The sequence below is a fragment of the Harmonia axyridis genome, chromosome 6 (assembly GCF_914767665.1).
Source record: "Harmonia axyridis chromosome 6, icHarAxyr1.1, whole genome shotgun sequence".
Taxonomy (NCBI): Eukaryota; Metazoa; Arthropoda; class Insecta; order Coleoptera; family Coccinellidae; genus Harmonia; species Harmonia axyridis.
This window is the reverse complement of record NC_059506.1, coordinates 27,862,787-27,876,377: the sequence shown is the minus strand read 5'-3', so window position 1 is coordinate 27,876,377 and position 13,591 is coordinate 27,862,787. Positions and strand designations below refer to the sequence as shown.

At 36.4% G+C, this 13,591-nt stretch overlaps 2 protein-coding genes across 8 annotated transcripts in view; one reads left to right on the top strand and one right to left on the bottom strand.

The window, feature by feature from the left end:
- The first annotated feature begins 451 nt into the window (after window positions 1-451).
- Window positions 452-1,669, top strand: LOC123682476 (NADH-quinone oxidoreductase subunit B 2-like). Its single transcript, XM_045621108.1, has 4 exons — window positions 452-567; window positions 621-952; window positions 1,067-1,255; window positions 1,333-1,669. The coding sequence occupies exons 2-4, from the start codon at window positions 621-623 to the stop codon at window positions 1,469-1,471; spliced, it is 660 nt and encodes a 219-aa protein (XP_045477064.1). The 5' UTR covers window positions 452-567; the 3' UTR covers window positions 1,472-1,669.
- Window positions 1,670-3,488: 1,819 nt separating this feature from the next.
- Window positions 3,489-13,591, bottom strand: part of LOC123683474 (extensin-like) — a 151,134-nt gene continuing 141,031 nt past the window's right edge. For 2 of the 7 annotated variants that reach the window (XM_045622544.1, XM_045622550.1), the window contains 7 exons: window positions 13,190-13,383; window positions 12,639-12,683; window positions 12,199-12,366; window positions 11,803-11,838; window positions 7,702-7,957; window positions 6,431-6,813; window positions 3,489-5,983 (listed from right to left, as the gene is read on the bottom strand). In XM_045622544.1, coding sequence (XP_045478500.1) covers window positions 5,333-5,983; window positions 6,431-6,813; window positions 7,702-7,957; window positions 11,803-11,838; window positions 12,199-12,366; window positions 12,639-12,683; window positions 13,190-13,383 — 1,733 coding nt within the window. In that variant the 3' untranslated portion in view covers window positions 3,489-5,332. The remainder of the gene's footprint in view (window positions 5,984-6,430; window positions 6,814-7,701; window positions 7,958-11,802; window positions 11,839-12,198; window positions 12,367-12,638; window positions 12,684-13,189; window positions 13,384-13,591) is intronic. The other 5 variants (XM_045622545.1, XM_045622547.1, XM_045622548.1 and 2 more) reach the window with 5 other exon arrangements.

Below are 13,591 nucleotides of genomic sequence, written 5' to 3'. Positions count from 1 at the left end.
CGCACTTCAAATTTTTCGTACATCAACTTTTTCGACAATACTACTTTTGCTAATTATTTCCAGTTTACAACTGTTATTCTTGGGAAAGCTATGGAATGAAACGGGTTCTCTGTTTGCTCTACTGTTGCATCCATAAACACAACAAAACACTTTTGATTTCGTTATTTTACGGCAGTAATCACTATCCATAATGTTGAAATAAATATTAGATAAATGATGAAACTCTAGAACACAACTCTTATAACTCCTCGAACACTAAAATATAAAAATTTAAAATGCAGAAATGCACGCCGTCAAAGCTTTCACTCCTACCGTACCTTATGCCGATATTACAGTTTCTTCCGATAGGTGGCTTGGAGATGAACTTGAATCGCTAATTGATAGGGATTGAATATCCTGAGTATGTTTTCATCGAAAAAAGAAGAAAAAAGTTTATGACACATGTCACCTGTCATTTTTAATGTTTACGAAAAGTTCTGTGGTTAGTTTCTCTTTGGTTTACATCTGACATCTTACGTAAATTATAGGTTCAAAAGTTTTTAAGGATTCGGATAAAGCTAAGCAAAAGCAAGTATTGTGCTAAATAATTACTTTCCATCTTTAATATTTTACATTGGCAGATGCTGCGTTCAATTACAACATCTCAAAGTTGTCAGATTATAGCCAGTAATCTGAAAAATTCTCAGGGAATATTTGGGAATGTGATATTCAGGAATCAAACAACACAGCCACAAACTCAAAAAGAACAGAATGTTCCCCCAGAAAACCAACAATACAAACCATACTCACCATTTCAAGTTTCCCGTTCAAATTTGGCAGAATTTGCCCTTGCAAGATTGGATGATTTACTCAATTGGGGCAGAAAGAGTTCTATGTGGCCCATGACATTCGGGTTGGCTTGTTGTGCTGTAGAGATGATGCACTTTGCTGCACCTCGATATGATATGGATAGGTGAATATCACATATGTCAAAGAATATAAAAAACGCAAAAAGTTTTGAATTTTGATAGAAAAATTCAAATTGAAGATATTTGATTCTTCATAGTATTTGACTTCGTTATTTTAGGTTTGGTGTAGTGTTTCGAGCATCTCCCAGGCAGTCAGATGTGATTATAGTTGCTGGAACACTCACTAATAAAATGGCACCAGCTTTAAGAAAAATTTATGACCAAATGCCTGAACCAAGATGGGTTATTTCAATGGGTAGTTGTGCTAATGGTGGTGGTTATTACCATTACTCATATTCAGTTGTGCGGTAAGTAATTTTGTGATACGAATCAGTCATCAATTTATGCATATCATGAATAGTTGATCTAATTTGGTCTATTTTAGGGGCTGTGATCGTATTATACCTGTAGACATCTATGTTCCTGGATGTCCACCGACAGCTGAAGCCCTTTTATATGGTCTATTGCAATTACAGAAAAAAGTTAAAAGGTACAATACACTTCAAATGTGGTATCGTAAATAAATTAGGGAAGAAATTTTTAAATCAATCTGAACATCTGAAAATTAACTCTGTAAATAGGTTTGAGCTATTTTGAGGCACTAGTGTCTGTAAAACACTTAATAATGTCGATTTCAATAAACCGATAAAAGAATTTTTATGTTTGTGTTTTTGTAATATACTTGTAATCTGAATGGATTTTTGAATAAATAATAAATCGAAGGTTTCTTTCTCAGATTAATTCTGCATGAACATTCATTCATGCTCAGGAAAAATTTAAAAAAATTTATTTCACTTCACCATTTCCTACGAATCTTTCAATACTATCACATTGACAGTATAGAGTGCAAGTTCTGTTTTCCTCAGGTTCATTGTTATTACTTAACGTTCTGACTGAATTATAAATTTGGGTTGAGTGTGATGCAACTTTAGTATTTATAATTTTGGTTGCTATAGTTGTATAGTAAAAAGTTATTTACTGCATATAGAGACAAACCAAGTTCACTGTGCAGTAGTTCTACTTCAAATGTGGATGATTCTACTCGATATTTATTAATATGATAAGCAATTTTGGTGGTATGTTTTCCAATATAATTTCTCTCTGTATCATTGCTTTTAGAAACGGTATTACATAAATCTGAAATGAATAACATTATTATCTTTATCTGGAGATTTTCCCATCCGTTGGGTCAAACGATTTCCAATTTATGAATTGGGTTAAAAATTTGGGTTGAGTGTGATGCAACTTTAGTATTTATAATTTTGGTTCCTATAGTTGTATAGTAAAAAGTTATTTACTGCATACAGAGACAAACCAAGTTCGCTGTGTAGTAGTTCTACTTCAAATGTGGATGATTCTACTCGTTATTTATTAATATGATAAGCAATTTTGGTGGTATGTTTTCCAATATAATTTCTCTCTGTATCATTGCTTTTAGAAACGGTATTACATAAATCTGAAATGAATAACATTATTATCTTTATCTGGAGATTTTCCCATCCGTTGGGTCAAACGATTTCCAATTTATGAATTGGGTTAAAAATTTGTGGAATATTTTACCATTAAACATCAATTCTTGGAGTCCAATTTAAAACCATCAGTACACTCTTCAATTAACCACTGTTGTTTAAGTTTTGCTTCGGAAACTTCAAGAAGTTTTACTAGCATTAATGTAAAAACATCTTCCATTTACTTAACCCTTGTGAAAGTGACGGAATCAACTTTGAAATTTCAAATAGGAATCCTCGTCTTTTATTGGAGATTTGTGCTCTACAACATAATATTTGTACAAACAATATTTCAAGATTCATCACAGATCGCTCTGCAATTTAATTAAAATATTTCATCCTAAGGCATCAGTTCCATTAATAATTCACATTCTGTCGTTTCTTGCTTCGTAGTTTGATTTATGTAATGTTCATGAGTACAAGGGTGAAAAAAATGGAAGAGGTAGTAGCATAAGTTTACTTCCCCCTCAAAACCATTAACTTTTTATCCAAAATATCTATCCATCACATGTGTCCTTTTTGAGATTTCTAATTGATTCAACCTAAACTCACCCGGTATATCAGCACCGAATAATGGAGGAAAAATATTCAACTATATCTATAAATTAATCTTTCCATTGGAATTTACAATTTTTAAAAATTAAGTGCGCAGAACTTACCGATACTATACCGACAGATCAGGAATCTTTTCGATATTTATCATGAACTTTTGTTTCACTATTTTACAGATCTCAAATTTTCAGTTCGATCGGATTCGCAGTTTTTCAATTATTGAAAACAAAATATCATATGGGTTTGGAATTATCTTACAGATTTGGTCCATTTATGAATTTAACTGAGAGAATTTAGACCCTGGATTTATTCTGAACATTTCAAGTCCTCTTCTCTCTTGAAACAAGAGCATTAAAATAAAATGAATACCGTTTGTAAATTCATTATGAAAAAATTCTATTGATGGCATAATTTTTTGAGCTATCTTCTGAAGACGAAATTGAAAATTTAATCAGTTGAAGAAATTAAATAAACAACAAGATATGACTAATGTTTCTAAATTATAGAAACAATGTTTTATTTATATATTACATCACTGTGATTCTTTCAGAATCATACACATAAAAAATGTCTTCTAACAAACATGGATAGAGCACAAATAGTTAATTATCTACATATTCAATTGTACTTAGACAAGGCCAATATCTACACGCATTTAAATACGAATATATATTACAGACAAGCTTGTTTATGATAAAAATTCAGCTTGCGGAAATTAAGTAACTGCCACTGTATCTTCAACAAATAAATTAAAAAAGTGTTTTGAGAGTACATAATTATACAAATTGCCTCAACCAATTATACAACCAAGCTCCAAAATGTTCTTTTCAGCTTTACATACAATATACAACAGTTAAATTATATTTACAGTTCAATAATTTACGAAGCCAAAAATAATTTTTCTTGTAATAAATTATATAAGAATTATATATCCATCATCATTATTATGCAGTGGCCAATGGAGTATTGGTCCTCATTTTATTTACAATTTGATTATAACAAACACAAATTTGGCACTGAATAAAATGAAGTGAAAAATCAATTTGTAGATGTACACCTAAGATCCTGAAATTCATCAAGAGATCTTAATACTGAACAAAAAATTATGAATGAAATAACAAAATAAAAATTGTCTAAAGTTATTACCTAATTTACGTATATTGAATAAGTTGAAATATTTCACGCTAAGCTAACTAATATATATCACAATATAATAAAGCTATTTACAAGTTTTTCAAAAAGGTGTTTTTGTAAAAATAATACAGCGGCATATACTTCAATTCCACCAAAGTACATTATTAACTCAAGAAGGCGATGTCAACTTGTAATTTTGAAACTTTCTTCAAAGGCCTTTGTTTTCTATCTGAAGCCTCAAATGAGAGCACCATAATGGAATTGACAGAAAATTACCAAGTTTGAAATCCACCCTCAAAGTGAAATTTCTTGAAAATCTCCAGAAGATTGAAAGCAAACTTTTAATTTTCCAAAGTTCAAGATATGTCTGCAAGTTATGTGCGATATCTTCGAAAGATATCCATATGAAGAAAGTTCCAAATTCAACTCTGACAAGCTTTTTTGACTGAAGTTAATTTTACCTCAGCTGATATCAGAGTCCTACTCAAATTATGAAAAGTTACATAAGAATGAAATTTCATCAGTCTTAAATAAATTATCTAGAAAAATATACAATTAATAAATAATAAAATGGAGAATCTTCAATTAGAGTCCTACAGATTCAATAGTAAAGTGCCGCCATCAGAAGCGTTAATATTTACAAAAAACTTCGGGCAGTATCAGGGTATTTTGATTATTACAGACTGTTAAAAAATTTCACGATTAAAAATTAACCAGACGACTTAAACCTTTCGCGTACAAAAATACTGAAAACAGAGATTCGAAAGACAATCAAACAGCAGAAATAATTTTTGTTAATAAAGTCCATTCGCAAGTCTCTTCACAAACACGTCCTACTATCTGAAAATTGTAAATGTGTAATTACAAATAATCGAGTCGAACTTTGTGTTATTCTACAAAATACATTTACAAAACCACTGTAAAAATATCTTTCACGCTGATAATTCCTCCACACTTTTTCATGCCAATCGAAAATGAGATCTAGACTGGATTCAATTTGTACGATGAAGGTCGTCCATGCCAAACGGAGCAACCCGCAGTCGATTTCAAATGAATAAGCGACATTGGAGGTTGGGAGACCAAAATTGACAAGTGACAGGTTGTCAGTTGACAGGGGCTCTCATCGCATCGCGCAGCGAATCCGACTTTTCAAGTTCACGTGTTTAAACCATTTTAAAGTTTCTCGTTCTGCTATCGAGGCTCCTCCTTCTTGTGTAGATCGGTGGGTGGCGTCACACTCATTTTATGGGATAGATGATGCGATGGTGGGGGCGGAGGTCCGGGGCCGGGCCTTAGATGCATCAGCGACGGATCCTTCGTCCTCATCTGTGGCGGATGGTGCGCTGCATAAGTACCGAACAGTTTTGCCCTTTCCTCTTCCGCTCTTATGGCGTCCATAAGTGGATTGTACCTGAGGGCGTCATACCGATAGAACGGGTCGTGTTGGGGGGGCCAATGGGTCGCCGGGGGTCCCGGGTAGTGCAAACCGTGCGCCTGCATCATCCGGGAACGGTCCAGCATGCTGGGTGGGGGTGGCGGTTGCAGCGGATGATGTCTTAAGTACGAGTGAGGGGCGTATCTGGGATCAGGCGCCGTTCGGCTCAACATGTCTTCCTCCTTGATGCGTGGCTCTTCCTTCACCCGAATCTCGCCCGAAAGTTCTTGCACGCTTCTGTGTGGCGATCTGTCGCGCATAGATGGCATCACCTGCTTCGCGGACTCTGCCATACGTTGTTGGTGCAGCATTCTTTCGCGCTCGCGCTCACGTTCTCTCTCCATCTCGCGCCGCTCCATTTCTCTGCGTTCCTTCTCCCTACGCTCGCGTTCGCGCTGCTCCTGTTGCTGCAAACACAAAAAGAAAATCAGGTTTGGTCGATAGTAACACTTCAACTGATACGGAAAGTAGTTTTTCATTAAAGAGGTTGTTACGTCTGTCGTGAACAACTGCCAAAATTGACACAACTTTGCTTGACACGAAATTCAAGTGAAGGCTACTGACAATTTTTTGAAATTCTCTCTATCGGTCTTGAAAGTTCTATATATGAGGATGTCAATAAATAAGGACCTAATTCTCATAGATGAATCTGAGCAGAAACCTAGTTTTTAGTCAGAAAATTAACTATTTTAATAGTCCAAAGATTACTTCGGTCGTCAACAGTAAAGTTGTCTACAAACAACTCTTTCTAACTGGCCAGACAGTGAAACCACTGATAACGCTACGAATTCCTAAGTTAACCTAACCATCAAAGCGTCATTAAATTTACACCAGATCAAACAAAAAAGCCTTACCTGCTGTTCCAATCGCCTTTGTTTCTCCTCCCTCTCCCTTCTTTCCCTCTCTTCTCTCTCTCTCCTCAATCTTTCCCTTTCCCTCTCCTCTCTTTCTCTTGCTTCTCTCTCCCTCTGCTCCAGTATGGGATCCGGCTTGATGGACCATGGCGCCGGAGGCGGTAAACCTGGCAACGTTGGTGGTAGAGGATTTACGGAGGGTGGAAAACTGCCAACCGACCGTTGCATGCTACGCCATGGGTCGTGCATACCTCCCAGACCCATGTCCCTCGTGCTTGCGAAATGGGACAGTCCGAAGGGGGAAGGTCCTGCTCCGGGGAATCCACCGGCACCGTATCTGCTGAACGGCGACAAAGTGCTACCTGTGAACGGAGATTTGGCCACTTTAATTAATGGTGAAGTAGGTTCTAAGGGTTGCCAGTTGTTTCAGACGCCGATGGAAGAATTCGGATCAGTTCCGTTTGTTAAGCAGCGTTCAAAAAAGATGAATCAGTTCTCTCGTCTAGTAGTTCCTTCATATAGCTCGTCAGTTCCATTATTAACTCGAGAAGAGTTCTCATGCGACTCTTTATTTAGCTAGTTAGTTCGTGAATTAACTGAAGATATCAAGTTCGCGATGTGAACTGTGATCGATTGAACAATTCAACCTGGAAATTTGGTCTCCTGTTCTCTTGCAAACTAGTTCTTTTAATTTAACTTCTGAATTAATTCGCAACTTAATCACAATTGAGTGAATACTATATCATCTGTATATTTCACTAAAATTCGGCAAGATGAGTCCATTCGGTTCCTAGTTCTCTAGAGAACTAGTTCTTCTCCTATTGGTCGTTAAGATCGTGAACAAAATCAAGATCGTAAGTTCGCGACCTAGCTTACAATTGATCTAAAAGATCATCTAGGTGTTTCACTAGAACTTGGAAAGATGTTTACTAAGTCAGCTTTCCGTGCGAACTAATTCTTTCATACAGCTCGTTAGTTCCTCAATCAATTGAAGATTGTAATTTCCCGACCCAAATGGAACAGTTTATCGGTACTTAATTTTAACTCACTAATAAAGTCGAGAGTTAAGATTTGAGCAGTTCATTAAGATCAATAAGCGATGGAACTGGAACATAATTGGAATGTAATGACTGACGAACCAAGGGAACTAGGATCGGGTTCACTAGTATCGTAGTTCCCGCCTAACTGATTATTTCTCAAATTTTACTATTTAATCCAATTCTCTTCCGTTTCGACGTCTGAAACAACCGGCCTACGGTACGGATACTTACTCAGATGAGAGGGTGGTGCGGTGAACAGCGAACTGGGATGGGGCTGGTCGAATCCGGGAGGTCTGTGGCTAGACAGCGACGGCGGGAACGCCAGTTCGTGAGGTCGGGTTGAATGAACACTGGGAGAGAACAGATGGGTTGGCGGCCGTAGAAGGTCGGTCTTCACGGCTGAACCCTTGGCCTCTCCGCTCTTCTGCTGATGGTGGTAGATCTCCCAGGCTACCCGTACGTGCATCGCGTTCCATTTGCCGGATTTCTGTAATGAGAAAAAAAATTGAGGGATTAATAAGATTGACCGAATTTGAACAGCATTGGTCGTTGAGTTTGATGGTGTCGCCAATAAATCTGACTATATTTTTGATTCTCTAATATACTTGATACAATATTCCAGTAGGAGATCAGCGCAAATTGTACAAAGTTTAAACGATATACTTAAATTTTCAGACCTGGCGTTTTGAAATATCTGAAAATAAAATATGAAAATCCTTCATCAAATGAATTTAGAAGGAATGTCAGAATTTAACGAAATTCCTAAAAGATAAAGTACTGCACTGAAAATATAATTTCATATTATTGCGTTGGCATTTGCAAGTATCATCATTCAAATCTCAGAGTAATAAACATAGATAGATGGAGCATATGTCATATTCAGTAAGCAAATTTTGTCCCAACATGAACTATCAACTTTGACATGAAGCGCGCGGAAATGAAAACATATCAGTCATACGATATTTCACTCAATTCGCGAGTTTCTCCACAAATAATGCACTTCTTATATCTCATAGTGAATCAACGTTTCATATTAACTCAAAATATATTGAAATGAATACCCAAATATATCAGAAATTCAGAAAACAAACGACAAACGACGTGAAACAACCGATGACACTAGGAGAGCAAAAGTTGCCAAACCTTGGAATTCAGCAGGTAGATGGAGAAAATAATAAATATTCTGCTTATTATAAATTCGACATTTAGCAAAAATATCGGATTTCAAATATTCAAATTAGCATATTTAATCGGGTATGACTCAAATAAATATATTTCATTCAATATAATATACATTCATAACGATATAGTAAAATTGTGGATTTGAAAATATATCACAATCCGACAACGTAATCTAACCATGTCGGGGACATGTAAAAATTGCGTTTACTTCCGCTATCTATGTTTATTACTCTATGATCCAAATAATATCTTTCAATTAGTCATTGAATGAACTTCCGTGCAAGGTAGAATGATTGAATTCAAATCTATTTAAAAAAACACAAGACACACCTGAAAGGAACTAACAAAATTAAAGATTTTGAACAAACTAAGTGGCAAATAACGCTTACAATCTGCATAAAAATAGGACAGATGCGCTAACTTCGAAATAAAAAAATCACCAAATATTTTTTCAGTTGTGAAGTTCATGCAACGAATGCAATAGAACGAGAGCCATATTTTTGTAAATTTTAGCTTCAAGAGTTGTTTTTTGTAGTGAGATTTTTTCCGCCATCCTCGTAAAATACGTGTCTCCGGTTTCCGGTGAGAAAACATCCCTTTTTATCCTGTTAAATTGCCGTCTCTGGCTTCATCCGGCACGTTGGAGTTATTTTTCGTGCAATTTCTCCCAGGATATAATTTATGAAACGCCCGCCTACGGCGCTGCGTTCGCAGCGGTTCCCGGACATTTTCAATTTCATACTTGGCCGGATTGCTATCGGATCGAAATTTACTTTTTTTTCCTCCCCGTTACGCTCGCTATGAGTTAATCCAGGGACTACCCGAAGAAGCTGAATCCGCCTTTTGAGGGAGGTTATTATTCATCCGGCAACTGCCGTATTTTTTGTCGTTTTGTTGTTTTATTTTTCTGCGAGTTTTCCTGATTGTTCTGGTGTTTGCAAGACGTTTTTATCGCCGATTCCCGTGAAATGGAATATTATGCCTGGAGAAGTTTAATAAAACTGCTTCGCAACATGGTTGAACTGCCTTGAATTGTATATAAAAATGAGCAGAGCACCGACTAGAAGTCAGAAGCTTTTGAGCGCTCATTCATTCATACGCCAATTGCACGAATCTGTTGTCAAGGAAAGATTCAGTATTTAGTTTTTTTCCCAAAATTCTTCTTGTATTTTTTAAAGTTCTGATGGCTGGAGTAAGTTAATTCTTCATTATTGTTCATTTGGAACGTGATGAATCTTGTACAAATATTTATTTGATGAGCTGGTAGGACTGTTGAGAACATTTGGCACAAATCCCATAAAAATTCACTTATCGGATTGAAAACTGTCGCATTTAAGTTGAAGAAAGTTATTATACAGAAAAAACTATAGAACAAATAATTAGAATATAACATTCATCGAAAAAATTCAAACTGTTGAATGTCGTGCCAAAAATTGAGGTTAGGTTGAATGTTTTAACACCTACAGTGTTGTGTCGATAATGCGTTCCTCCCAAAAATGAATAAATGTATCTGTTGATTTGTTTTTCAATGTATCAACTATATCTGAATAATGCCCTAATGTCAATATTCAACGAAAATCGAGAGGATGTCTTTCTGCAATCACCATATTCACCCGATTTAACACTTTTCGAATTTATTCAAATATTGGATCAATTGAAGAATAAAACACCAATATCAGAAAACACTACAGTTATTCAAAACGGTTTTTCTTGCCTTTCGCCCATTGTATAACCTCCTAAACCCACCATTCGAAGTCGTTCTTCGCGCTCAACATCTCCTCCAACACGAGGCACGAGTTCCCGTCTCCCAAAGTTCGAGGCAATAATAATGTTATAAATATCTATATTCGAGCCAGAACAAGACGCGTTCACATAATCCGTTTTAATAGCATCTTGTTCTTCCTGGTCGTTGGAGCATTACAAACTCATCAATGCCCACGCGGTGACAACCAAAACAAACTCCGAGTTGTGGTAAGCATGTCGACACCCACGTCTCCCAGATAAACATGTCCCTATGCTTACCACGCTCGGTGTCCGGGGTTGATATACGACACGCTGAAATAACAGGAAGCTAGATATTCGGCACTGATAAATTTGCCTTCGGACCAGGTCGAACAAGAAACGGTGGGTTGGACGACATCGATATCGAAAATTTACAGATGTTAGCGAACGGAAAAACGGCCATAAGCTCGTGTATCATAAGGTAGTGTTGGGCGATAGGTATCGGTTCTTTTCGTTTCGATACCGAGCTTCAAAACGATGGTGCTTGGACTCGAATCACCCAACGCTATCATAAGACGGATAGTGCGTTGAAGAATTTAGGCTCAGATTGAGTGTATGTTGGTAACCCTGAAGTATCGACCAATCGGATTGATTTCAGGCTACCCGAGCGGAACTCCTATTGGCCGTCATCCAAAGAATAGCCAACTTAGTGAATCAAATGCGTTAAAGCCGAATAAACAGTTGGCGGATGAGAAAAGATCTACTTCACGGCTACAGGGTGTTCGATAGGTAATATCAAGCGTGGTGTCTATCGGTTTTTACTGAAAAACTATATGCAGACCAGATAGAAGTTGGATCTTTCATTGGGACTAAGTACCAAATTTTCCACAACGAATATCGTCATGACCATTAGTGGTTTGATGTTGTTGAAAGGGCAATTACAACAAGAAGTATACAGTTTTTTCCCATCCTATCTTGTGTTTACTCCAGCCAAGAGTTTAAATCTATGTTGGGGTCTACCCGAGAGTTATTTTGTTGAGAAAGTTCTGTTATTTATGATTACAAGACCATAGTTTAAGCGTTATCTGTTATTTCATTTGTTGTCAGTGTTCCATTCTTCTTTCAAGTGTGTTTGCAGATTATACAATGGATAAAAATCCAATAGAGCCAGTAGTAAATCTTGTGCCGAATACTGCAAATGTTACATAAAACAATAGATTGATAATTTTTGACGACAGGCATGCAGAGAATAAAGACACCAGAAAGGGCTATCTTTTCCAATAATGAACCTCAAATAATGTTTTCTCACTATCGGAAACAATGCACCAAAATAACTTGCCAGAAATAACATGAGACATATGTATATTCGTGATCATGAAGTTAACGATGTAGCAAGAAAAGCAAAGCGAAAAGTGTTAGGATACATACCACAACTTTAGGCTTCGTCGGATCAGCTGTTAACGACTGAAAACAGAGAAAACAAGCGTTAAGGAGGCATAAACCGTGAAAGCGGTAAGAGTATCATGCAGAGCAGAGAGTTCTCAAATCACATAACGTAGAGGCTTCATTTAAGCTCCCGACAATGTTAATAATAGTTGCGTTACGCAAAGGTTAGCTTGTAGCGGCATCCTGTCACATCGTGACATAGGAGTGACGGTTGAGGTTATGTGTTCGACACAAATGACTGACGTTGATGAGTGCTAATGTGTCAATATTAGTCGTATGAATAATGGTGTGAAATTACTCATGAAATGTTAATTATGTTGTGTGATTTGATCCATTCTTGACATTTCGAACGAGATAATCAACAGGTTGTCCACTTACCTTTGGCTGGAAAGTTGGAAGGTGTGTGGGCGGAACGAAGGGTGTAGGTCCTGCTGTTAATCCAGGATGCATGAGCCCAGGGGGTGTGTATCCAGGATAGTTGGGAATTCCCAAGTTTTGTCGATAGAACGGCGATTCCACTCCCCCAAGTTTAGGTATATCTTTGAACTGTAAAAGAAGAAAAAATTTATGAGTTTATATGTTTGTCATTCATTTCATCATGTGTGTTGCAAATCTTGTCTTTCTACAATTATTTTAACTTTCATACATGAAATATAATTTTTAATTCGTATTGAATCTTTGCATAATTTTTATGTTTTGATTTTCAAGTAATCCAGTACGAATTTCGAAATTTCATTTCGATGAAGCAATATCACAAAATGCAAAATTGCTGGGCTAATCATTCAGAAATGTCGGTTTCGAAATATTCAAATACTCACACTACTTCCAGGTCTTCCTGCCAGTCTATTCATGGGATTCATCGTCTATCAAAGAGAGAGCATTTTAATTACATTTTCAGATCTCAAACGAAATGAAAAAAAGATTAAAACGGATAACAGTTCCACCAGCAATTTTACATCCGGTAAATATTGCTCAATGCACTGGAAATTCGGGAAGCGGGCAAAACTAATTGGTGGGGATAAATTGAAGCGAAAATTATTACTGAAGGATCTCGTTCACTGAGCACCTTTGTTGATAGATGAATGAAACATACCTCGCGTTATATGTTCAGCTTTTTGAATTATTGTATTTGATGAGAGTCTGCGTTCGCCCGAAAATGAAGGAATTTTTACAATAAGTTATACTCGGAAAATATTTAAAAAATGATGAAAGAGTTATTAATAATGAGTTGTAAAGTTTTTGAAAGACATGATGAAACCTAATAAGTAACTGAACAACAGTTTTAAAGAATATGCGTTAGTGTAAACAATATATCATCAACAACAAAAAATACTTATAATAAGAATTGAATAATGAAAGTTTAACTTACCAATGGAGATGGAAAAAGTGCTGATCCAGCAGGCGGAGGTAGTAACGACGTTGTATGCTGGTGGACATGCGTGTGATGGTGTTGGTGTTGATGCATTTCGGTTCTTAAGTACGGTGGTGGGGCAACGCCCATACCTCGATCTTGGGAAGCCAGAAACCGATTGTCCAATTCTCGCCTCAACATATCGGTTTGATCTACACAGATAAAAAAGTAAATAAGGTAACGGAAATAAAAGCAAATACTATTTAATAAAATAGAGAAGAAAATAAAGAATAACTGAAACTAAGATGAAGAAATGAAATAATAAAAAATACAACAATGTTTCACAAAATGAAAACAAGAAAATAAACGGAAATATCATTCAACGGAATAGAGAATAAACATTGAAATAAAATAACTGAA